Below are 26,947 nucleotides of genomic sequence, written 5' to 3'. Positions count from 1 at the left end.
AATATTACTATTTTCACTAAGTGTTTAACATATCACTATCATACTTCAATAACATAAACGTGACATCATACAAAAAAATTAACAATGATATTACAAAAAAAAAAAAAAAATTAATACTAACTCCAATGCATTGAAGAAACAAAAACTATGATTAAACAAACAATCAACTTATTAGTTACACCACAAAATAACTAATTTCTAATTTATATGACATTTACTCTATAGTCCAAATTCTCCATCCCCCTTAATTTTGTATTACATCGTTAATTTAAAATAAATCTCATCAAATTATCACAACACTACTTCATTAAAATATTTTGAATATTTTATATAATCTTCTTACATAACAGCTTACAAAATTATCTACACATTGCGCGGGCCCATTGCTAGTACATCAAATAGCTGTCTCAACTAAGATTCAAGGTGCTATATAGTAAATACAACAATCAAATGGAATGATTTACAGGCCTCTGGATAGTTGTGGAAACCTGAATTAAATCCCAACCCTAGTCAAGGCGAACTCACATAAAGCCTGTAAAAGACTTCTAGACTTTCCCTCTTCAGGCAACTTTAAAAGGCAAGCAACTTTTGAGAACCCGTAATGGTGCACAAACATAGAATCTTCCTTCACTTCTTGTCTCACCTCTTCGTCAAGAAGGTTTGGTCTCGTTAGTGCCCACTGCATGGCCCATATGGCCAAAGGGCGCATGTAACATATAGATCTGTATTGGTCCTTCTTGTTCCAAGCTTCCGGAGTTTGAAAAGAATAACTGTTCACAAAATGGTAACTTGTTAATAATCTATAAGAAGGAAATTTAGGTATCACCTAAATGAATTAACCAACAGTTTAACTAAAAAATTCTTCCAAGAATAAACTGGGCAAAAAGTGTCTTGAATGACATCATGAATATCCAGTTTTGTGTTGTATTTCAGAATCAAGAAAAGATCTAATGGTTTGACCAAGTGCCCTACATCTTAATAATATATATATATATATATATATATATATATGGTGCTAATACACAAAGATGTGAAGTGCAAGCAACCATTTAGGTTTTCTTTTCTTCTTTCCTTTCATTTTTTGCCTTCTATTCTTTTGCCTATTTCTTGCCAGATAAGGTGTCATGACCTCAAGGTGACAGAGCACGATTTATGTAAAAAAGTTCACATGGGCTTTTTTTTTTTTTTTTTTTTTGAGAAAGTTCATATGGGCTTTAAAATTAGGCAAAACTACAATGCAAGTCTCTAAAGTTTACCTGTTGGGTGCAATTGGTCCCTAAAATTTAAAATGTGCATCACTGGTCTTTAAAGTTTTAAAAATAAGCATTATCAGTCCCTTTGTTAACAGAATAATGATATGCCTTTTTTTAATGACATGGCATCTGTTTTTAGTATTAAAAAATTACATGTCAGCAAACACACCACTCACCTCATGCCAAGTTCTCTCCTCAGACTGCCACTACTTCAAGCCTGCCATAGTCTTTGGTGCCATTGCTAGATCTGGCCAATACTTTCATCTCCCTCCTCCTTGGGTCTCCACCCCAACCCATCCTCCTTGTCACCTACATCGGCAGTGTCTGGACCCAATCCCTACAACCCCAATTTTGCTTACCGCACATTTCTTGTTTGGCCCCAAAAATAAAAGCCAAAAACCCAATTAGTTCCTATTCCTTCGAATCTTGTTCTATAACGTCTATTAATATTGCTATTGTTCAATATACTAAACTAGCCACCATCAATTAGGAGCAAGACCAAGTTAGCCCAAAAAAAAATAGAGCAAGACCCACCTCTTTGTTTTGTGGTTTCATGAGCTTAAATGTGTTCTCTTACAAACCCACCTCTTGGTTTCCACCATCTATTTTGTTGCAACTGGGGTTATTGAAAAATGGGGTTTGTAATTCAAGCTGAGATCTTGGGCAAATTTTCGTCTAATATTGATTTGAGATTGGAATCTGGGTACCATTTGAAGAAATTATTGAGTTTGTTTGATGAGACTTATTAGAGATAATCCATATGAGGTTGCAAGAGGTGTCCACAACGAGGAGGAGCACTTGGGGAGGTGAGCCAAGGAGGTGGACTAAGTGCTGGCCTAAGCTAGAGGTGGTGCCGGAGACAATGGCTAACCTGAGGGTGGTGTGTTTGCTGGCAAGGAATTTTTTAATACTGAAAACAGTTGCCATGTCATTAAAAAAAGACACGTTATTGTTCCGCTTGACACGTAAGCAAAAAATTAACAAAGGTTAACAAAGGGACCAATAATACTCATTTTTAAAACTTTAGAGACCAATAGCACTTATTTAAAAGATTAGGGACCAATTGTGCTTAGCAAATAAACTTTAGGGACTTACCGTGTAGTTTCGCCTTAAAATTATTACTGCAAATGGTTCAAGATGAAACTCTAAGCCAAAAGAAATATTATCAAGAAAATAAGCAAATAGCATGCTAAATCCACATCCTTTCTTTTTTGATGAAAATATCCTCACGCTTTTGGTTCTTGTAAATAAAGACTAGTTAAGGCAGCACGTGCAAGGCACGTGCCAGCCATGGAAAAAAAAAAAAAAAGTAGTGATTATGATCAATTCTAGATTTTATTTGTATCACAAAATAAAGATATAAATAATTTGATTTTTAAAATACATAGAGATTTACATTAATCAAAAGAGACATTAATTATAAGAATTTTGATAATTATATCATAAAAAGTTAATCTCATTCGTATAAGAATTTTGATCAACCACAGAGTTAGGAGAGCTATTTAACATATAAATATCTATTTCACTATAATAGTTTTTTAGTACTTATTTGTTATAGTCAATATATCCACTCACTAAAAACTTCTAAGAATTTAACGAATATCATCATCTTCCAACAATAAACAACTGAGTTTTGCTAAGAAGATAAAAAAATAAAAAATAAAAAAAGATAACAAAAGGCATGTGTTATCGAATTTTCCATTAGATAAATTTTAAGTTTTAAAAATTTAAACCTAGAAAATCAATATTCTTTAGATAACAAATAAAAAACCTTATATCATCATTCTAACTTTCCAAGAATTATTACCATCTAAAACTCAAAATACTAGAAGAAAATTTTTGGGATGTTAAAATTTAGTAAGAGTATTTTAGACATTACACAATAAAATATTTTAAAAATTATAAGCTTTCATTAGTGTTTAACTGAGAGAGTAATAACATGACATATTTGCACTTTTCCAAAATATTAAGATAAAAATTGCTTGATTTTAAAGTTTAAGAAGGAGGAATTGTAAACTACCCCAAACATAAAGAATAAAAAGTGTTTTTTTCCTAAGTTTTTGTTTTTGTGCATAAAACTATGTAGTTTTACTTAAAATGGTGCGCAAAGAAAAAAAAATACAAAAAGTCAACCCAAGAAAATTGTATGTGAAATAGTGAATTTTGGCTCAACAAATCTGACTAAACCCACAAAAAATTTCTAAAAACACAATAGAATAGCACAACATTTTCATAATACCTTTATAATTTTGTTATATTTTATTTTGACTTGTAAAAAATTGACAGCTCAACAGTTTTGAAAATATTGTGACGATAACAAGATATTTTAGACTTTTCACAAAAAAAAAAAAAAGCTATGTCCATGATATTTTCATAACAAATCATAAGTAGTATGTTGTTACAGGTTGTTATTGGTGGACAAAAAAGTAATTTCATTAGTAAGTTTAAATTAGAACCAAAAACAAATTACTACCTATAATTTGTTATGAAAGTATTGTAAAAAATATTGTGAATGTACACATCTTTTTTCACATTACCTTTAATTTTAGTTGTGGACGTTGGCTGTAATATGATATTTTATTATTTTATTTCGAATTATAAGGAATTAACATCTCAAAAATTGTGAAAATATTGTGCCAATTTATTGTGTTAATATTTTATTATAATGTAAAACAATGTGAATTGGGCAAACCAAAAATAATATAGCAAATCTATTGCAGCTTTATGCATTCACACACACACACACACACAAAAAAAAAAAAAGGCCCGCAAAATAGTGAAAATTGAACAAGTCAAAACTACTGTAACGAAGCTATGATAGCTTCTCCTGTTTACTCTTTTTATATATAGATTACTAAATTTGACTAAACCAACCAAAAAAAAAAAAAAATCTATGAATACAACAAAATATTACAACGTTTTCACAATACCTCTATTTTCAACCATGAAGGATCCCAGTCCTATATATATATATATATAAATATATATATATATATATATATTTTTTTTTATCTTATTTTGGCCTATAACTTACACCTCAATAGTTGTGAAAATATTGTAATAACAACAAAATGTCAAATTTTTAGTTGTACTAGATCTTGGTATGATATTTTTTTATTTTATATTATATTATTTTAACCCATAAGGAATTGACACATGCGTTACAATATTTTCACAATATCTCTATGTATACATTGTACTTACAATGTAAATTTATATGGTAGACACAAAAAAATTGCAAATTTTGTTCACATTTGCAAAATTTGTACAATATTTACCATTTTTTGTGCAAATGTGTAGAATATTAACCACTTTTGTGTATTTACAATGTAAACTTGCATTGCAAGTACAAAGTAAACATATAAAGATCTTAAATAAACAAAAAACAAAAACAAATCTCAAACCAATTGGCATACTTGAAGGAAGAAAAAAAATAAAAATAAAAACAAAACAAAACAAAACACACACACACACACACACACACACTTTAGGCACTATGGAAATTAATGTTAAAATGTTGTGGACTTAGTATTTTTTTTATTTATTTGATCTATAAGAAACTGAGATCTTAACAATTGTGAAAATATTATGATAACAATAAGTGTTGTAATATTTTTTCAAAACATTTATTTTTAGTTGTGGTTGGTTACACTCTCATATTTTATTATTTTATTTCGACTTGTAAGAAATTGACACGTCAATAATTGTGAAATTTATTGTGTCAATATAACAATATATATACCAGCTTACATAAATATTTAAAAAAAAAAACACACAAACCGATTACTAAATGAAAAAAAAAAAAAACTCTAGGCACTATAGCTACAGTGCAGAGGTTGATGAAACCAAAGCACTATAGTTACAGTGCTTTAGCACATTCGAGGGGAAAAAAAAAAACTTTAGGCACTGTAGCTACAGTGCAGAAGTTGACGAAACCAAAGCACTGTAGCAACTGTTCAAAACTTAGGGGGGGGGGAATGGCTCACCACACCAAAAGGGGCACTGTAGAGGCATTGCCTCTTTTTATATAGTTAGTAGAAAAAAGTACACAAATCGATGATTAAAATAAATAAAAAAAAGTATATATTGAATAAACTAAAAGTACTATAGTTTTTACACATTCACCTAATAAGTGTCACAACATTTTCACAAAACATTTATATTTAGTTGTGGTTGGTCACAGTTTCATATTTTAATATTTTATAATTTTATTTTGACTTATAAGAAATTGATACCTCAATAATTGTGAAAATATTATGAAATTTGTTGTGTCAGTATAATAATATATATAAAAGGAAAAAAAAAAGTACAAACGGAAGCTAAAAAAAAAAAAAAAAACTACTATAGCTACAATGCCACTTGGTACTAGAGCTATAGTGCTACTTGGTATTGTAGCTACTGTTCAAAACTTATAAAAAAAGAAAAAAAAAAAAAAAAGGAAAAATAGCTCACAAAACCAAAATACTGTAGACTTGTAAGAAATTGACACGTCAATAATTGTGAAAATTATTGTGTCAGTATAACATTATATATACCAGCTTACATAAATATTTAAAAGAAAAAAAAAACACACACAAACCGATTACTGGAGAAAAAAAAAAAAAAAAACTCTAGGCATATAGCTACATTGCAAAGGTTGACGATCCAAAGCACTGTAGCTACAGTGCTTTAGCGCATTCGAGGAAAAAAAAAAAAAAAAAACCTCTTTAGGCATCGTAGCTACAGTGTAGAGGTTGACGAAACCAAAGCACTATAGCAACTGTTCAAAACTTGGGGGAAAAAAAATGGCTCACTACACCAAAAGGGGCCTTGTAAAGGCATTGCCTCTTTTTATATAGTTAGTAGAAAAAAAAGTGCACAAATCGATGAGTGAAAAAAAAAATGTATATATTGAACAAACCAAAAATACTATAGTTTTTACACATTCACCTAATAAGTGTCACAACATTTTCACAAAATATTTATTTTCAGTTGTAGTTGGTCACAGTTTTATATTTTATTATTTTATTTTGACTTATAAAAAATTAACATCTCAATAATTGTGAAAATATTGTAAAATTTGTTGTATCAGTATAACAATATATATAAAAAGAAATAAAAAATACAAATGGAAGACTTTAAAAAAAAAAAAAAAAAACTACTTGGTGTGATAGCTGCTGTAGCTACAGTGCCACTTGGTACTGTAGCTACTATTAAAAAAAAAATAAAAATAAAAATAAAGGCTCACGAAACCAAAATACGGTGATTTCTCGCATTCACACTTTTTATATATATATATATATATATATATATAGTTATATAAAGTTGCATAAGTGATATGATTTTATCAGGCCGAAAAGTCAAAGAAAATATCAATTTGGTTTAGGCAAACTATTGAATAATGACATGGATTTGCACGAACATTTGTACAAGATTGACAATTATGTGTGGGTTTGGATCCGCGTTCCAGACCCATCGTTTGCGTTTTCTACCGAATTTTTTTTTTTTTTAATGTGTGAACGGTAATATCACATGTGAGCATTATGCAGGGGACAAAAGATATTGTTCACGCACTGTTTATGTACTATTTATGGGTCCAACGATACTATTCACCCATTTAAAAATGAGTTTGTTACAGTGTTTTCAGTTTTTAATTTTTAATTTTAACAAAAATAAGTTGTATCTAAATGGACCCTATATATATATTGCAAGGAGGGGGAGGAGTAATAGGAATATAGGATTAACCAAGCATCCTTATTAAAAGCAAGGAAAACAAAACGAGCAAAGTTCACTTTGTTTGATGCGACAAACAGTCATAATAGCTTTTGGTTATTAATCTTGAGCTGCTTGAGTTAATAAAACATACTAATTCTAGAAGAAAAGGCAAACGGAGAGCTAACTCACCCAAGTCCTTCTTTAGACCATGCAGCTTCGTAGACTCCAAATGCAGTCTGAAATGCCATATCACTCATATCTTCATGGATCATTGTTGCAGCAACAGCATATGTGACTCCAGACCATATTTCTCTTGATTGCAGGGATGACATGTCAGCATTTCCATCAGGTAACATCCCATTGACAGCTCCCCACCTTCCATTCTTCCACTTTGAGACATTGTAATTAAAGACCTTTTCTAGTGCACTTTTGGCCTTGTCTTCGTCAACAATTGGTAAAAGACCGCATGCTCTAGCATACCTACAGAGTTAATACGCAGAAACTTTTAATCCACCACCATTGTTACTGAAAGAAATAAAATAACCACGCATGACACAGTACAGAAAAAATAATAATAATATAAAATAAAATGAAATAAAAAAGGACCATTGTAAGGTCAAGAGTATGGACACTTTAGTTCTCCCACATTTTTTAAAAAAAATACAAAAATTATTTTTTACACAATACAGCAATAAATCCAGAGTCCCAAAATTTTGGAGTTGGCTGCTAGTATAGGATACCCCAACTTGTGTCTGTATGGGTTATATTCATAATAAAGTAACTAAATTTTATGCTAACTGTCAGCCAACAACCACCCCCCTCCTTTTCTGGGCTTAGGACTAGCAATGAAAAAAATATGACACAAAGCACTGACATAGGTGGAGTTATGCAACTGTATATGTATTTCTATACAAAATATAACATAGGCCCTAGATAAATCCAGAAATTGTCCCACATGGAGACTAGTGTAAGCATAATGTATACCAGAAACCATTTCGTACACATGCTAAATGCTAAAGATATTTCCCTGGCCTTGGATAAAAAAAAAAAAAAATCAGAGGATTTTATCCTGATTTTAAAAGTAAAAATTGGATAAATAAGCACACGCATGCGCATGCACACACACATGCACACGCACACGCATATGACGCATATGCAAGCATAAATTGAAAGAGCCATTCTTAATGTTCTTAAAGAATATGATATTAAAAAAAATATCTAGAAAATTGCTTCAGTCACAACATACCATTGTCCAGCTAATTGGTCAGCTTGAATGGATGAACTTGAACTTCTGCCACTGCTGTCATAATTGAAGTAAGAACCATTCCATAATTTATCATACACAGCTTTTGCCTTCTGAAACTTAAACCAAAAGTAATCCTCAGATGCCTTATCACCTACTTCACGTGCCATGGCAGATGCAGCCTGCAAGGCTGCCACCCACAACCCTCCACTGTATGCACTCACACCAGAGACAGACCATGTATCATAAGTTTGATCAGGGAAGCCTTCGTTCTCAATCATCCCATCTCCATCCTTGTCAAATCGTTCCATATAAGCCATTGCAACATAAACAGAGGGCCAAACAGCTTGTGCAAAATTCTTATCGCCTGTGGCAACCACATCCCTATAAACTTGGAGGACAAATTTTGGATTCAAGTCTTTCCACCTGTCAGTGTTATGAAGGCTATAAGCATTTACTTCAAACCATGGGTCATTCATTCCAATATCATGGGGAACAGCTCCAAGCACCTTTCTACCAACCCACTCTCCATCATATAAAATTTTCATTTTACTGGGATCATGCATCATTACTGCCGCTGCAAAGTCTCTTTGGATGCTAAGTTCAAGTTTTGGAAAAAGCATGACTAATGCAAAAGATGAGTAGAAATGGACATCGTAAGTGTTCCACATGTGATATTCAATCCCTTCAAGATAAAGGAATTGCCCAATGTTTTCTTCTCCTTTCTGAAGAAGATTTGGCCCAAATGCAGAGTTTGATGAAGTTGTGGTGTGGATTTGATCAAGTACTGAAGTCATCCTTTCAAGAATATCACCAGCGGTATCATTTAGATGGGGTACATCGATTATGTCTTTCAAACCTGGCCTGGAACTATCAAGGGAAAACTTCCTTTGTACAATGCTTGCTAAATTATGAACCGGCGGTGATCCATCTGCAAAAATAAAAACTAACTCGTGGCTACTTATTACTTGAGTCAACAATCACAAAAACGCTTTTGATACAACACCACCCAAGTCATTGTCCCAAAACTTTGGTGTTGGCTAAACTTAAATAGAATAGAGGAAACCTCATGTAAACAGGATGTGCACACAATGCTGTCCTAAATCATGAAGACAAACTCCACAATACCTGTCCAAATTGTCCCCCCTGAATTAAGATAATAGAGCTCATTGAAGAGAGTTATAGGGTACCTGTAGAAAACCATCAGAATAAGTTAGAACCTGACTATACATGCACAACAAATAACACGTCAAAACTTACCATTCAGGAAACCTCTCGTCTTCAAGAACAGGTCTTTGCCATGCATCTATCTGGGACTCCCAATGGCCATTCTCTATATTCAGAAAGAATAAAACAAAAATAAGGGCATTGAAGTAACAATTTCTTCACAATAAAAACAATTTATTTTGTGTATTAGCACTCCCTATCAATCAAAAATCTTATGAATGTATGGGCATTATGGCCAACTTTATTACATATGTGTTGAACTATAGTTTATATTCTTGCTTTCAAACATGGAGTAAAACTTTAAAATCCTAGAGTTGATACAAATCATCAATGTACAACACATACACTGGAACATTAATTACCAAGAATAGCATAATGTGCAATCTTTGCAGCAGCATCCCCACGGGTACCATAGAATTTAGTGTAACGCCTGTTGATTAAAATTTTCAACAATTAGATAACTTTTTGAAATGTGATATTTCTCAAACAAAATTTTGGATAGCTACCTGTAATAAGTTTTTCCACTCGAAAATTTTACTTCAGGGCAGTCCCATGCCAATGAAAATGTTACAGAACGTACTGCATTCGAAGGCATTGTAAGAGAAGCAGCAATGGCTGCCCCAATAGATGATCCTGGTTCTGAAGGCACTGACGTTTCCATGGAACTAAGGCGGTCAAAGGATCCATACTGTTAGAAAAGAAATACGCATATCAAGTTATGTGAGAAATGAAGATAAAGCTATTTCTTTTTATGCATAACAGGAGAAATAAAAATAGGTCAGATTCCTTTGAGGAAATTTGATGCCAGATGGCTAGGTTGAAAAATAGAGATAAAGGGGGGGAAAATTGTACTATTCACTACCTAGAATCTGCCTAACTTCAGCACCTACGTTGCTTGCAATCACCACCAAACTTAGAGAAACTTCTCAAATGAAAAAATATATATATATATATATTTCAAATTTCAATGCTTCAAGCCATTCTTGGAGCCTCTCTTTAATGGGCATCAAGAAGTACATCAAGCCTCAGTTACATTCCATAAAATCATGAACAACATTAAATTCAAAATTCAATAGTAAAACTCTAGAAAAATATGAAATTCAAAATTCAAAAAAATAAAATCTGAGATTTCAAACAAAATTTAAATAAAAAATAATTTTGGTTGTGCTTCCAGCATCAAAATATAAACATCACCATGTACCGAACACCCTCCCCCCCAAAAACAACAACAACAACAAAAGAAAACAAAAAACAAACCTTAAGACTGAAAATGTCCCTTTGACAGTGGGACGGGAGAGGCAAAACTACCAAAGGTGAAAACACAAAGAAAATTCTTTTTAAAATAGTTGTTAAATGATTATTTCATCTATACGCAACTTAAGATTTTGAGATCAATGTTATTTATCAAATCTCACTTAGACAGTAACAGTTTCATATTCTTAAGGCATAATACCAAATCTTATAGTTTCTGATCTACAAACCCAATTGTCAGATTTGCTGAAATTGTAATTTAGCTAAACCAAGTGCAACAAGTCTAGTCCAACCCAATTAAGGACACGTGTGGATATGACCAAAGAGCAAGACAAAAGCCAAGATAGTTAAATAGTTACAAAGTAGTGGTTCAGTAGTTGGTTAAAAGGACAATCTTGAGCTTTTTTCTTGATACTTGCTGTGTAAGATCCCTACTATAAATACTAGGAGCCATGTAATCGGTCTTATATTGAACATTGATACAAATTCCTCTATTTCCCCCTCTAGGCTCTCTACCTAATCCCCTTCCTCTTTGGAGGCTGGCTACCTCAAAGAAAGTCAAATCCCACTTGATTCCCACACTTTTTTCAACCAAAATCATCAAGATATATTATTCTTCTTCAAGCTCATGATAATCTTAGATAAAAAGGTGAAAAGAAGATAGATAAGACAGCCAATCTGTCACCAAGAAAAAGCCAGGCAATATTAATTAATCAGGTTACAATCTGCTGAAACCAAAATCCTTCTTGAGTTGTAAATACACGGTAAGATTAAAACTTAAAAGCCTGGCACGAATGTGCAAATGTAGGAAACTGATGAGATGTTTTTTATTTTATTTTATTTTTTATTTTGGTAAGGAAGGGAAACTTTCTAAAGAAGAGCCCTATAGACTTGTCTCGAGCCAGTAAAACCACAGACAACTGACTACACCTACCAGAACCTTTCTAATGGAAATATGGAATGTGCATGTAAAATATGGGAAGTCTACCAACCTCCTTGATTTCCTGCCACATGTCTTTTGCAGTGATACCCTGAGAGTTACCAGATATCACAAAGTAAGGGCACTCAGAGACATGAACACCATCAGTCTCCTCTGCTGCAATTGCAAAAGTCACAGGTGGCCGTTCATTTGCAGTCCTATAGTGGCATGTGAGGTGTATTGCACGGAGAGTATCAGAACATATACCATGTAATGATGAACTGATCAATCAAAGGGAAGATTTGAAAAGAGCGTACTTGTGATGTAGAAGTACACCATGCACACCATCCTTCATCCTAGCAGAATAAATAATCTTATGGGTTAGCATAAACAATTGGCATGCTATAAAATAGATAAGCAATCTTCACACTCACGTATGCTGGCACAAATATCTAATCCTTCACAAACAAACACAAGCACGCATATGTATCTAATTATAATTTCAAAAATCAATAAAAGAAAAGGTAAGATATATAAAGAAGAAGCCAAGCAAATGACAAATTTCTTACATTATTTTTGAATTGAAGTGCTGACCAGAAAATTCAGAAAGCCCCCCAACAGAATTCTAAAATGGCATTGACAAGAAGATTTTGCATTAGTTTTAATGACTTCCGGCACATCAGATTCTTTTCAGGAATCTACATAAAATATACTTGGTAACTCCAAGAAGGAAAAAGCTTTAAAGAAATACAACTAACATAAGTATGGAACCAAAGGACATAAATTTGAAAGTGATGAACACATGAAAAGGAGACATACTGCCCATGTGAAAAGCAAGGTAACATCTGCAGCAGTCTTTCCAGAATTGTATAGCTGAAGAAAATTAAAACCGCAACTCAATACTGAGGCTAACTATATATCTGATATAGACAACCATGTATCTAATAGATCCCTTCCTACCGTGAAAGTAAAAACTGATACAGGGAAGCTGCTCTCCTTGTAATTATGGGGGATAACAGGTGAAATTTGACGACAAACCATTTTAAGTTCCGGATCAGGTTCTCCTGGATTTAAAAAGAACCGGGTGACCAATGCATGAGACAAATTATCCATGATAAAGATCATTGTAGACTGAGAAGTATACCACTAAACGATTACCCTCATATACAGTCCATGACCTTGGGAATAAAGCATGATACGTAGAGTTGCCTCCATTCAGATTCCAGTCCCAAGATCCAATCCCTGAAACATCAGTTTCTCTGTGGAAGACATAGTATTCAGTAAGTTCAAGCACAAATGAAATGAAGCTCTCAAGAATTTCTGAAGCATTCAAATTGACAGTGCAGCTAATAGTTGCTTACTTAAGCACCTCTGGGCTCCCTGGGCACAACACTGTTGAATATTTTTCACCACTTGAGCGCTTAACAAAAACCTGCACAAGTATTTGTATTCCAAATTTTGCAGAAACTTGATTATAACCAATGAAAAACACTAATGATAAGAGATGTTCCGTTCTTCATTTTATTTCCATCCAATGAAAGATCAACTGTAATATCAACTATAGAAAATAGAAACAAAAATTGATCAAAGTAACATTAAGTGCTTCAATGAGCTTTTCATCAAAGACTCATCCCAACATTTTCTGATCGATCATTGAAAGTCTTTGACCATTTCCCACCATCTAGGATCACATATCCTGTATATTGTATAAATTTCTCATAGCCATGGATGACATCATCCTTCATATTTCTTTGTAAAACGTGTATACTAGGACCAAATCAGCCACTTGCATTTTATTTAATGATGATATCAGAACTAAATACCAAACCAAAGATCCATAAAAAAAAGATGTGTTAAAAGTCTCCTTTAATTTCTTTGTTTCCACAACAATCAAGCCTTGGTTCCAAAATTTTGGTATCACCTATGGTCCTATGGACCCTCAACAAACTAGTAAAAATTGACCACAAGTACTCTTTACTACCATTCTATTCTATCCGGTGTCATACTCTTTGTTACTTCCTTAATTTATGTGTCCTATTTTACTACTTCTAGTAATGTTATTTTTTGTTTTCCTCTATCTCTTTTTGTTCCCTCAACTTAAATCAACTTACTCTTTCTCACTGCTGCATAAATCACTCTACTTTGAACAAAGTAAAACTTTAAACCTATTTTTTAAAAGTTCAAAAACAGATTAAAACAGTTGAATCTGTCCTCAAAAGCATTATGATAATAGCTGTTTTAGGATAAATGGACCAGATAGGGCCAAGGAATGCCTCAACATATTACCCCTTTAGTTTAATTGGGAAGACAGATACGGCATTATATTTTGACAGCTACACAAGGTCTCTAACACTCGAAAAAACATAGCCCTAGATAAAGGAATATTTATAATATCTCCTTCAACATATCAATGATAAAATACTTCAACAATATATTCATTGAACTTACCGAAAATTGATTTGCTAAAACTGGTTTCTCTTCACATATTTTAGGGAATAGTTGCCATCGCTGAAACTCACCTCTGTAACTCCTTCCTATGCTTCCTGAGCTGAACATTATATTTTTACAAGAGATGATTATGTTCTAAAACTCACTAAAAAGAGGCAATATACAATAATTTGGGTAAGATCCGAAAGTTTTCAGCCGGTTATAATTAGTAAAGATAATGCCAAACAATGTGAGGAAATATTCTCAGCTTCACATTTTTTTTCACATAAACTTCTTTTTAATTGGTCAACTACAAATGCACCTGGTGGCTCTTAAACCCATAACCTCACCCTCAAACTTACTTTTACAAGGGGAGAAGGTGCCATTTGAGCTAGAGCTCATTGGCATTTTCTTCACATAAAGTTATATAATGTTCAATAATAAATATCTTCTACTAGAAACACAAATGTCTAGTATATGTATTAAAGAATGCATAATATGTATGGCTTTTATGTTACATTATATAGTAATAAACATCTATCATGAGTGATTAAGATTGAACACATACCCTATACCACCTAAGGGAATACCATGACAAGAAGTTACAAGGCGTTTAGCAAATAGATTGATGGCAACCCCCTGCAAAGAGAACAGAAAGATGCTCTAGGATCCCTTACCATAACCAATGCACCAATACAAGCTGGATAGGTAAAAAGAAAGAAAGTTACATTTCCTTTAGCAGCCTCTTCTCGGACATGGCGCCACAGCCGAAATAATATTGGAGCCTACCAAATATAACAAACAATATAGTTGGCACCCATGATACTTTTATAAAGGGGCTAAGGTCCTAACGTTCGTGAATTTGTCATGTGATTCTGATGCATCAGCAAGACCATGGTAAGGATGCAGAAATATAATCAAGTTAAAAATATCTTTGAAGGAAACCATAAGCACATACACACACAACATATATGTGTGCGTGTGTATTGTATGTATGTATGTACAGATCTGCATGTATATGTTTGTGTGTGTATATGTCCTTAGGCCTTTCCAAAAAGCAATTAACACATTTATATGCTTGATTATATAAAATAAGAGAAGCAAAGGATTTTAAGGGTCCAAAGAGAAAAGGTATTAAATCTAAATCTGTAAGCATACCATCTGAACTCTCTCTTTCAAACTTAGAGTGAACTCAGAAAGGGCACTTCCCTCACTGTTTAACTTTCGCTGCCAGGTCAGTAATGCAGGTTTACCAGGGTCAACCTTAGACAAGCAAAAGAAAAAAATATTAGACAAGCAATAAAGGGTTTGAAACATCGAGCTCAAAACAATTGTCAATTAGAGTCATATCACAAAATATTGAAAAAGAATACTTGACTACTTTCTGTAATCTTAAAAGTAGTTGTGTCATACATAGTTTTTATAACTGGACCAGAGGTCAAGCAGGTTTTTTCAACCAGTTTAGGGGAGTGTGTTTTGGAAAAAGTTGATAAAATGCACCCGTGGGAACTCGAATGTGTCTTTATGTCACAAACTATTATATTAATTCTATGAAATTGAATTATAATTTTTATTTTGTCATGGTTTGACCCCGGTTGAACCCCAATCCGACCTCAAAAACCTTAAACCTCTCCATTTTCCAGTTCTTTGAATGCTCTGGGTTTCAAAACTGTGGAGTCATCTACTGCATCAATGATTATGCTAAAAAATTTCAGAGATCAACTTAGAAAATGATAACTTTATGGCAAAGCTCACCTATCATGCCAATTACATCCACAAACGCATTACCTGTTGCTACAATGTCTTTACATACGTCTCTAGAACATAACCCATAGCAGTTAGATTTTGCAGCTGATTTAATTGGAACAGACCTATGATCCCTCAGAAGGATTTGCGGCTTGGAGACTATAATTCTTATAAAAAAACCTTTTCAAGGTGACTTATGAAAGATTTCTAAATAAACAAAACCTCCATAGTATGGTTTAAACAGATTTAAAGAGAACCTTTGCAACTCTTTCAGAGACAACAAACATCTTTGATGTCCAAAATGCCGAAATTTTCTGGATAAAATTGCATATGACAAACCAGAACCCTATGAAGCTGACTAAAGATAGAGATGGTAATCTGCACAGAAAAATCCAAGTAAAATACACTTTTGTCGTTGTATCTACTACTGCTATTTATAATGGCCCATCCCTTCATTCAATGGAGTAGATGCCCAAGCACTTGATTTAGACATGACTTGCTACTCACATATTTAAAAGCCTAAATTTCAGGGTTGATGTAGTTATTTCCACTGATGTGAAGATGATTTATAGCATCCTCCCCTCCAAAACAAGAGAGAGAGAGAGAGAGAGAGAGAGAGAGAGAGAGGTGAAGATGAAAGGATAGAGGAGCAGCAAAAAGTAAATACAATGAGCTCTACCTCAACTTCAAGACCCATCGGGTGCATGTGTAATTTGCCAATCAAAAGAAAACGTAAACATAAACATTGTATGCAAAAAAATCATTCAACAATTGGCCAAATATGGGATAAACCATATCTCTACCAACAAAAAAGATGGGATTAATTATCTGGCCTCTTGTAATGTTGTTAAAATTTTATGTTAAGTTAATAAACGTATGTGCTACCACCTGTATATTTCAGTGTTGTTTACTTAACAGTATTCACGCCTAGGGGTAATTCTATACTCATTTGTTCTGAAAACTTACTGAATTATAGATAGCAGATAATAAAGTTAAATAAGTAATAAATAATCAAAATGACAGAAAAAATACCTAAGGTTTGCTGTTTTCTCTCTCTATAAACATAACTAGCATCATTACTAATATAGAATAAGCTATACTCAGCTTACAACCAAAGGCAGAAAGACAAGAAAGGAATTTCTACCGCAGAGTACAACACATCTAAATGTTGCAGCAGTTTAGAAACTAGACAGAAAAGCTAATTAAAAAGCTTGACAACTATAAACAGAAATCACTTCACCTTTTCAAGAACAGTATACACCATTTAAACCTTTCAAACATATAGAGAAAGTTCCATTGTAGTCCTTATAAAGTAAAAGGGAGAAGCTGTCTCAGTATATAACCAAGTACCTTATTAGTTGAAGACTTAGAAAGTTCCCTCTCTTCTTCAACGAGATCATTTCCCAACACCTTCCCCTCAAACATCTTTCCTGTATTAAACAAAGAACAACCACATTAGGCCATTTGCATTTTATATAAACTTAAAACTATCATTATAATTCATGTGAACTAGTTTGATTTTGTACAGCGCACTTCCCATCATAAATAGAGCTCAATTGAAGTTTTGCTCAACATCATTTAAGTATACTGAATGCGCAGCACTGGAAATCACATTAGCAACATATTTACACAAAAAAGTGAAAGGTTATAAATTCCAATTCTGTTGCTCAATAACATGTTCCCATGAATGCATATATCAATACAATAAGTGTTAAAACCTTTTTTTTTTTTTTTTTTAACGTTGACCGTAAGGCAACCTATGTTGGGTGCAAGTATTGTTTTTTAGGAGTAGAATTTAGTGTTTTACTTTTGTAGAGATGTTACTGTTATGCTAGATAGGAAGGAAAAACAGAGTATTGCAGCACAACTTTTTCCGGATGTAATTACTTACATCATTTTACAACTCACATCTATATATAGATGAGTTAGGAGTTTAGGATGACTACAAGCTTCAAGAATACTATAGAAGTTTGCTTCATTTCTCTTTAATTGACCCTTGTCCATGAGGTGTCCACTTGCATGCTTGTTCAATTTTGCTACTACTGGATTCTTCATTTGTTGACACCTAGGTTTCAGTTGCTTCTTTCTTTGACACTTAGGGAGCCACTTTTCAATTACCAATTACATTTTAACAGCCTACAATCACCTTTCACAGATCCCACAAAAGTGAGAGCTTTGTATAGTGGTTACAATTTTTTTAGGCCTTCAATTCACCAAAATAATGTCGCAACTACATCAAAACTTCCAACTTCTGTGAAATTCATACCAGATCTCTCGCAACTACATCAAAACTTCCAACTTCTGTGAAATTCATACCACATCTCTCTCTCTCTCTCTCTCTCTCTACATATTCATAAGAATCATAACCCATTTCATAGCAAAATTCATCTGATTACTTTGTATCATAGAAACTTCATTACTCACCAATCACCTACGGTCACTGTCACGCCCCAAACCCCAAAGGGTCCAAAGTATGAGAAAGACGTCTCAAAGTACTTGTAGATTTTATTCATTTTGACAATTCAATCCAAATAAAATCATATCAAGTACCAACATCAAGAGTTATCATAATAATTTCATTAAATATACTCCCAAGGTATGTCAAAGCTCTATGCAATAAATACAATGACCATTGGTCACAAAAGAATGAAAGTCTGAATAAATAATTACATATCATTAGTTTGTCCCATCAGTAGAAATAAAGTCACAACCACTATAATAAACAAAAGAATGAGTCAAGCCTATTCTAAGATGTACATCATCTAATATCTCCATTACAAAAGTTCAGCCTCCATTAGTAGTTAGTTTAACTACTGTTAGCCACCAAAAAGCTATCTCAAAAGATTGTTGTCTACTTTGAAAGGTTTATAAAATAATGGAATGAGATAAAACCCAGTAAGTAACATAATTAATGAGGGTGGGGGAAATGCAAGTTTCATTTTCAATAATAATATGATATGACAAGAATAATTTAATAATAAAACACAAAGTTTCTCAAAGTAAATATCTTGAAACTATATACCATAATTTGTGAGCACCAACAATATAATTTTCAAAGCCATAATATCTAACACAAGGTAAATTATCACAAATATACCACACTACCACATAGACCGGTCAGGGGATCCACTCATTCACAACTGGCATGATATTGTCCTCTCTGATATACAGACTCTTAACCCCATGGACAGCAGCCTCACCCATACCCTCAAGACTTTTCTCTCCCCCCATGGGCAGCACAAAGAGCACGTCAAATAGGACTTCTTTTGCATGTGGTCTTTTGGCCCCATAAATAGCAGCCTCACCCACACACAATTAAGGAACCTCTTCCCCCCATGGGCAACAAGAAAGAATGTGTCATCCAAAGTGAAAAGGCACTAACCTAGATTTGATTCCATTGTCACAAAGATTTCGGAAACCAAATCGGGTGATCACTGAAAAATCACACATGGCATGGTGTTAAAACCACATAAAACTCATAGGTTACATTACTTTGAAACACATAGTTTATATCCAGGTAGTTTCAGAAAAACCTTAAATAATCTAACTTCTACAAAGTTCGTAAGGTTTTTAACTTCATTCTTGTCAATAGATTTTCTATTAATTTCCCACATAACAAGACAAGCATCTTTAAATTTTCTAATATACCATAAAATCCAAGATTTTCTTATCAAAGGTTAAATAAAATATGCTCATTTTTCCATATCGACAAATTCATGCATTTCCTCAAATGCAATACCAAATATGATGCATTTTCATATATAATCATACATATATTAAGGTTACGACACAATAGTTTTTAGGAAAATATAATTTCCATAGGTAGTTTCCAAAAGCGTGTCTAACCCAAACAACATTTATGCAACATGTTTATTTTGCAAAAATCCCATTAAAAAGTTACTTACCTCGCAACCACAAAGCCTAATTCTCCAAGCTCCAAGGAGATTAGCTAGAACCTAAACAATATCAAGTAAACCTATCACAATAAGCATAGAGCTTGAAATTGTATCTAACTACAATTTAGGAATTGCCAAATGAGCACTTAATTAGGCAAGCCTAGTATTTAACCTCATCGATAATAATATATTCCACTCCCAAAGTTTCTCAACAAATTGATTCACAAGGGCATAAACTCCAATTTATAAGGTTAATCCATTTAATATCATCTCCAACATTATGACTAGCTTCCATAAAATTTACACTACATTATTAAGAGACCTATGAAAGCAAAATCAAATTATCCTCCAAGACAAGAAAGTTAGAACTTCAACTAACTCCAAATAAACCCAATGGCAATGGAAAAATTAGATTTACCAACCATCACATGTTATAACTCAAAACCCCTTAATTTTCCACCATACATAAACCTTAAGTAGTCATCATTAGTACAAACCATATACCCACTCATCAAATAATTCCACCAATACAAAACCCATACATACCAACACATAAATACCACTTTCAATACTCATAAATCACATGAGTATCATTATTAAAGTTTAGATAAAAATAACCTCAAGCAAAAGTGTAAAACCCACAAAAAAGATTAGAAATTTTTACCTTAAAAAGGGTGTGAAGGTGTTTATAGGTTCCAAAAATTTTCCGGTGATCTTGCCGGAAAATGATGGTGGAAATGGTGGTGGTGGTGGTGTGGAAGTACCGGTGAGAGGATATAAGAGCAAAGAGGAGTGTATGAGAGAAAAGAAAAGAAAGAAAAGAAAATAAGAAGAAGGATGGCCGGCCAAGTGATGAAATGGTAGTGTGAGATGAGTGGTGGGTAGTGAATGGGTAGGTGGGGCATGTGTGGTCCCAAAAATATCTCACTTCATAAATTATCCATAAACTATTTCCAAACAAAATTTCATCTGATTATTTTGAATCATAGAAACTTCATGACAACTCACCAATCATCATACAAACATAAACAAAAATGCACATTTTTAGACACACAAAAACCCACAAACAGTAACACATACATACATATATATATGCATGTCGATTTTTTCCATGACCCATTTCCCAGCAAAATTCATCTGATTAATTTGCATCATAGAAACTTCATGACAACTCACCAAATCACCATAACACACACATGTACAAAAATGCATACTTTCAGACACATAAATACCCACAAACACTAACACATACATACATATATATATATATATATGCATGTCTATTTTTTCCATAACCCATTTCCCAGCAAAATTCATCTAATTAATTTGCATCACAGAAACTTCATGACACCTCACCAAATCACCATAGACACACACATGTACAAAAATGCATACTTTCAGACACACAAATACCCACAATAACACATACATACATATATGCATGTCGAATTTTCACGTCAATTTTTAATTGTGAAAAATGAAGTGGGTCAAACCAAATGATTAATCCAACAAACTTAAGACAAGCAAAGATTTAACATCATCCAATGCAACACATAAATCATAAGTAACTAGCCTCTGAGCAAGCGTGTGAGCGCGTGCTCAAAGGCTCTTTTATTTTTTGGGTAAAATGAGCTCATGCTTAGAGGCTCTTTTATTTTTTGGGTCAAATTTAATAATTTTCATTTATTATAATTTGGGATTATTACATTTTCTAATCACAAAAAAAACCTAAAGGTGTGATGAGTATTATGCAATTGTGGGTGATATATTTTTTTCGTTGCACCCCTAGATTTTTTTGTGATTAGAAAATGTAATAATCCCAAATTATAATGGATGCAAATTATTAAATTTTACCCAAAAAATAAAAGAGCATCTGAGCAAAAATAAAAGAGCATTTGAGCACATGCTCATTTTACCCAAAAAATAAAAGAGCCTCTGAGTGCACACTCACGCGCATGCTCAGAGGCTAATCGTTTTTTAATTTAGAGAGTAGTTCTAACTTTTAAAAAATTCTTTAACAGAATTAATGAAATCAAAACTTAGGATATAGTTCCAACTTTTTTAAAAAATTATTTAACAAAATTGATGAAATCAAAACTTAGGATATAGAGTTCCAACTTCTTTTTAAAATTATTTTAAAAAATTCAAAATTGAAATCAAAACTTAGATAATCAAAAAATTATTTAACAAAATTGATGAAATCAAAACTTAAGAAATAATATGCATATGCTAATAATATTATTTTTGGGATCTTCAAAGCCTTGAAAAGAACTATTGCAGAACATTTGTAAAAGATTGTGAGGGAAATTTAAAAACAATAAATGTGTTTTTTTTTTTTCAAAGTAGAATATTATAAATTTTGTCATAATATTTTAAACTTTCAATACATATGTATACACCATCTCCTACTATAGGAGGCAAGTTTTGAAGCCAAACTTTCTGTAACAGAGGACCTAAAACTCAAAAGCAGTAAAATTTGCTAAAGTTACATTTACAAACAAAGTTCACACTATCAATGCGCCATGATCCAAATCTTGTTTCCCATTTATATGCTACTACTACATTTCTCAATTCTCATTTTCAGATATCATTGAGTATCTTTCCACTTTGTTTTTCATTCTTGTTGATGGTGAAAGCTAAGAGAGCCATCTTTCAACAAACTCATCTGCTAACTATAAAACTAAAATCATCACGCACGTGCTCAGAGGCTTTTATTTATTTATTTATTTAATTTTTTGTAAATGTTAATAACTTGAATCAATTATAATTTGATATTACTACTTTTTCCAATCACAAAAAAGTCTAGGGGTGTGATGAGCATTTTATGTTTTTGGGTGAAATAATTTTTTAATTACACCCCTAGAGATTTTCTATAAAGAGTCTATAGGAAATAACTTAGCAAAAAAAAAAAAAAAAGGATCTACTTGAAGTAAAGGCAAAATCTGAACTTATATAGTGATGAAAATCTTAGAAGCTGAAATTTGTCTTTTAAATCATAACTCGTAGGGATCCCTGTGGACTGTAAGAGTGCTTTTGAACTCCACTAACTTTACTAAGTTGTCCTATGGACCTTGAAGGAGTTTGGTTACTTTGATACTATTATACATGCATTTAGGGCTGTCCAGATCAACTTGCCACCCGCCCCACTTGCCCAGGCCCGACCCGAAACCACCCGATCCGATTGCTCTGGCAGTCGGACTCGGGTCCTGACTCCAAAAACTCGATGCCGGCGGGTCAGTTTTTGATCTCTTCCTCTAAAAACTATGAAACCCGACCCGCTCGAAGACCATAAAATCTGGCTTTTTTCCAGATTCCGACCACTTTTTCACTTAAATCCGTCGATTTCTAACACAATAAACACCAGATCTGGCCAGACCGGTGATTTCTCATCAAGATTTGACAGAAATCTCACCGAATCCGATGAGATCTCACCAGATCTTGGATGGATCTGGCAAGATCTCACCGGATCTAGCGAAATCTTGCCGCATTTCGCTGGACACCAGTGAATATCGGGTTCACTCAAAACTGATGACCTCCATCCGACGACTCGAACCGACAAATCCGTTACTGGAACGGGTCGGTTGCGGGTTGAAAAATAGCCCACCCGAACTTCTACAGGTCGGTTGCGGGTTGGGCAAAAACCCAACCCGCTCGACCCATGGACAACCCTACATGTATTGATCACCTCCCCCCCCCCCCACCCAAAAAAAAACTAATTCCATTTAAAACGTTAAAGATGGGAGAAAAAGTAATGAACTGGTCAAAAAAAATTTTAGCAACACCAAGAATTCTGAATTAGCAAGCTAGTATAGTATAATTGTTTGTTTGAAGGAGTGAGAGAGAAATAAGAATGAACCCGAATGTCATTAGTTTGGCCATCTGCTCGAGCACCAAAGCTCATGACATCAAAATCAAGTAAGGCAGACCTTCTCCTCCCCTTGTGATGTAAAACGTGTCTACTCTTTTATGCCTCAATGGTTAATTTAGAGTATTTATTATACTTTGAGATTACTACATTTTCCAATCACAAAAAAAACCTAGGGGTGTGATGAAAAATTATTTCACCACACATAATACTCATCACACCCCTAGGTTTTTTTTGTGATTGGAAAATGTAGTAATTTCAAAGTATAATAAATGTTCTAAATTAATCCTTACCAAAAAAATAGAAGAGCCTCTGAGCACGCGCGTGCTCAGAGGCTAGTATTTATTAAGAATGCCTATTTTAGGCTTGAAATTTATGAAGGAAAACTATTACTTTTTGATGGGAAGGATTCTTCTCCACTTTGAAGTGTGGAAGAAAGGTTTGCATGAACATGTTAGTGCTTCTTCTCTCTAACGTTGTCGGCTACTAATTCATTGATGGAGTGGATGAAGACGCCAAGGCTCAGTCTACCAGTATGAAAATCCTAATACGATTTGTTGATTCCTATTGAAAAAACAAAAATTTTTAAGTAAAAATAGAGATAAAAGTAAATAAATGTAAACAAAGGGAGATGTTGATAAGGATTCACCATCAGCATCTGCTTTGTGTTGTTGGAAACGGTTTGAGGGAGGAGAAGTTTGTGTTGTTTTTATAGCAAGGAGAAGTGTTGGTGCTTGTTAGTTATGTAAGTTATTTGAACATGAGTTAGTAAAAGGTGTGCATGATGGAAATTGTTAAAAACTGTTTAGTTTGAAGTTTATCACTTTGTTTTAAATTTGATTCTTTTTGTTTGAGATTAAAAAAACAAAACAAATGCTTGCTTTAAAAAAAAAAATAACAAAACGTGCTTTATTTTTCTGCCAACCATCAAATCTGATTAAAACTCCTTTTACTTCACTTTTCTTTCCCCATACTTTTTTCGGTAATGCGGTAGCCATCCTCTTCTTTTACTCCATGATCTCACGTTTGTTTTATTTTTTTTTTAAATGAAAAAATGTGCTTATTTATTTTTTATTTTTTTTATAATAAAACCTGCTTGATTTTGTTAGGAGAGTTTGCTTCTTTTCTTTAAAGTAACCAACTAACCATACATAATTCCCTTAAAAAAAAAAGTAACCGAAGATAAAGAGAAGGAGAGGTATATGTTAATAATTTGCTAAATTTAAGGAGATGGATGGGAAGTTATAGTAATATAGTGTTAATAGGAGTGTTTTTTTTTTCTTTAAATTACAAATAAATAAGAAGATATTTGAAAAAAAAAAAAAAAAAAACGTGAAATCATGGAGTAAGGAAAACAAATTCTATTAAAAAAAATTGAAAACGTTTAACCAATAGAGTGGTAATATTTACCACAAAAAAAAAAAAGTGGTAACCAAAGATAAAGAGAAGGAGAGGTATATGTTAATAATTTGCTAAATTTAAAGAGATGGATGGGAAGTTATAGTAATAGTTTTTTAATAGGAGTTTTTTTATTTTTTGAAATAAATAAGAAAAAAAAAACAAACAAACAAACAAACAAACGTGAGATCATGGAGTAAGGAAAACAAATTCTATTAAAAAAAAAAATTGAAAACGTTTAACCATGAAGTGGTCCTATTTATCACAAAAAAAAAAAAAAAAAGTGGTCCTACTTTGTTGGCAATGTTTTAGTGAGAAGTAAAAAACATAGTTTTACGGAATTATTCTTTATTTTTGTCTCTACTTAAACCTAGGGAAATAAGGGTATTTTGGAAAAAAAAAATCCGGTCTAAACAGTGCAGCCTCTTAAATAATAATAGTATAGATAGATTATAGAAAAATCAGTTAGATGAACCGTAAGATCTCTAACCTGAGAAGTTTAATTGTCAGACTGATGAAACTAAGAACTGGTTGTGCAGAGAAAGAATGAGTTCGACGAATAGTTGTTGAATCTAAATCGGATGTGTTGGCTTGGTCCGAAAATCTTATATAAAAGTTAGGAATGGCAACGGGTCAGGTTTGGGCCGAGTTTTTTCATACCCGGACCCGACCCGCAGGTCTGTCCCAAAAACTCAGACCCGGCCGTTTATTAAACGAATTTTTTTCTTAACCCCAAACCCGGCCCGTCGGGTACCCGCGGGCCCCGTAGCCATGCCATACCGTGGCCCAAAAATTAAATAAAAAATGTTTGCCCAGATTTTTTGAGAATGTGTTTGCCCAGATTCAAGCCTTGATTTTGGGCAAACATAAATTTTTTTTTTTTTTATACTAGCAGGAGTATACTTAGGTAGAGAAAATCAAAGAAATCAAAGGATGAAAATTGAAAAATTGAAAAATAAAAAGAACCACCAGGAAATCATGGATGAACAATGACCAAAGATTTATGATTTTCCCTTTCAAAATCACAAAAACAAACACAAATCTTGACGCAAACACAAACCCAAAAATTTCAAATTTATAATTTTCCTATTCAAAATCACAAACACAAACACAAATTCAGATTTATGATTTTTCCCATTTAAAATCACAAACACAAACACAAACACAAAAATTTTAGATTTATGTTTTCCCTTTCAAAATCACAAACACAAACACAAATCCTAACACAATCACAAACAACTCACATGATTGAGACGAAATGAACCCAAAAAAAAAAAAAAAAGAAAGATAGAGAACGAGGTGGTCCGGTGGAGACAAATGGAGGAAGCGAGGCGGCTAGAGGTGCAAGTGATGGCCGGCGAAGGGCTTCAGGCTAATCAGGCCAGCGGTGACAGATGTTCAGGCCGACGGCGACAGATCGAAGGTTGGGTGTGATGAAGAGGGACTGACCAAGTGAGAGTGGGAGAGGAGAAAAAGAGTAGGCAGGCGGCTCAGAGTGATTGTGTGAAATGGGAATATGGGGTTAGGGTTTTTTTTTTTTTTTTTAACTTATATATATACAGGGGTATTTTAGTATTTTTAACTTTTATATATATAAACGGGTTGGGTTCGGGTTCGGGTCCGGGTTCGATCCGGGTTTTTGCGAAAACCCAGACCCACTTCGGGTTTTTTTTAAAAACCCATACCCGACCCTAAAATTTATTGGACCGGGTAAAATTCGGCCCATTAAGGTCAGACCAAACCGGGTATCCACGGATCGGATATAAATTGCCATCCCTAATAAAAGTCAGATTTTGACCCTTTTTTTGTACAATGACAGATTTTTACGGTTACCTTTTATTTGTCCTGTCTTCTTATTCCTTGCGTTTTTTTTATGACTAGATTTTTTTTTTTTTTTTTTAACCCGTAAATTAGAAACACACCAAATTTCACTACTAACTGAAATGGATTACTTGGTGTGTTTCTAATTTACGGGTTAAAAACAAAAAAATCCAGTCATAATAATAATTAAAAAAAAAACTGAAATTA

At 33.2% G+C, this 26,947-nt stretch overlaps 1 protein-coding gene across 7 annotated transcripts; it reads right to left on the bottom strand.

The window, feature by feature from the left end:
• Positions 1 to 280: 280 nt before the first annotated feature.
• LOC115977592 (non-lysosomal glucosylceramidase-like) lies at positions 281 to 25,487 on the bottom strand. 7 transcript variants are annotated; one of them, XR_004088581.1, is made up of 23 exons: positions 20,321 to 20,507; positions 19,666 to 19,716; positions 19,143 to 19,194; positions 17,111 to 17,190; positions 15,173 to 15,277; positions 14,743 to 14,799; positions 14,583 to 14,653; positions 14,036 to 14,135; positions 12,949 to 13,019; positions 12,746 to 12,846; positions 12,548 to 12,651; positions 12,407 to 12,460; positions 12,157 to 12,212; positions 11,905 to 11,943; positions 11,661 to 11,805; positions 9,924 to 10,105; positions 9,780 to 9,847; positions 9,451 to 9,523; positions 9,319 to 9,380; positions 8,194 to 9,121; positions 7,137 to 7,427; positions 1,430 to 1,621; positions 684 to 770 (listed from the first exon to the last, which is right to left on the bottom strand). XR_004088581.1 is itself a non-coding variant. In XM_031099521.1 (22 exons), exons 3-22 carry the CDS (start codon positions 19,156 to 19,158, stop codon positions 494 to 496), a joined length of 2,880 nt encoding a protein of 959 aa, XP_030955381.1. In that variant the 5' UTR covers positions 19,159 to 19,194; positions 19,666 to 19,716; positions 20,321 to 20,508; the 3' UTR covers positions 281 to 493. The 7 variants fall into 7 exon arrangements, 6 of the variants coding, with proteins under 6 accessions (XP_030955381.1, XP_030955382.1, XP_030955384.1 ...); XM_031099521.1 differs by lacking the exon at positions 1,430 to 1,621 and having other exon boundaries at positions 281 to 770; positions 20,321 to 20,508; XM_031099522.1 differs by lacking the exons at positions 1,430 to 1,621; positions 19,143 to 19,194 and having other exon boundaries at positions 281 to 770; positions 20,321 to 20,508.
• Between the last annotated feature and the right edge of the window lie 1,460 nt (positions 25,488 to 26,947).

Source organism: Quercus lobata, chromosome 2, assembly GCF_001633185.2.
Source record: "Quercus lobata isolate SW786 chromosome 2, ValleyOak3.0 Primary Assembly, whole genome shotgun sequence".
NCBI classification, from domain to species: domain Eukaryota; kingdom Viridiplantae; phylum Streptophyta; class Magnoliopsida; order Fagales; family Fagaceae; genus Quercus; species Quercus lobata.
The sequence above is the reverse complement of the archived record's forward strand: the minus strand, read 5'-3'. Positions and strand labels throughout refer to the sequence as shown.

Coding starts and splice junctions, on each gene's coding strand:
- LOC115977592 (XM_031099521.1), bottom strand. Junction 9,848..9,923: donor AGTGGAAAAACTTATTACAG/GTAGCTATCCAA, acceptor TTTAATCAACAG/GCGTTACACTAAATTCTATG. Junction 9,381..9,450: donor GACGAGAGGTTTCCTGAATG/GTAAGTTTTGAC, acceptor GGTTTTCTACAG/GTACCCTATAACTCTCTTCA.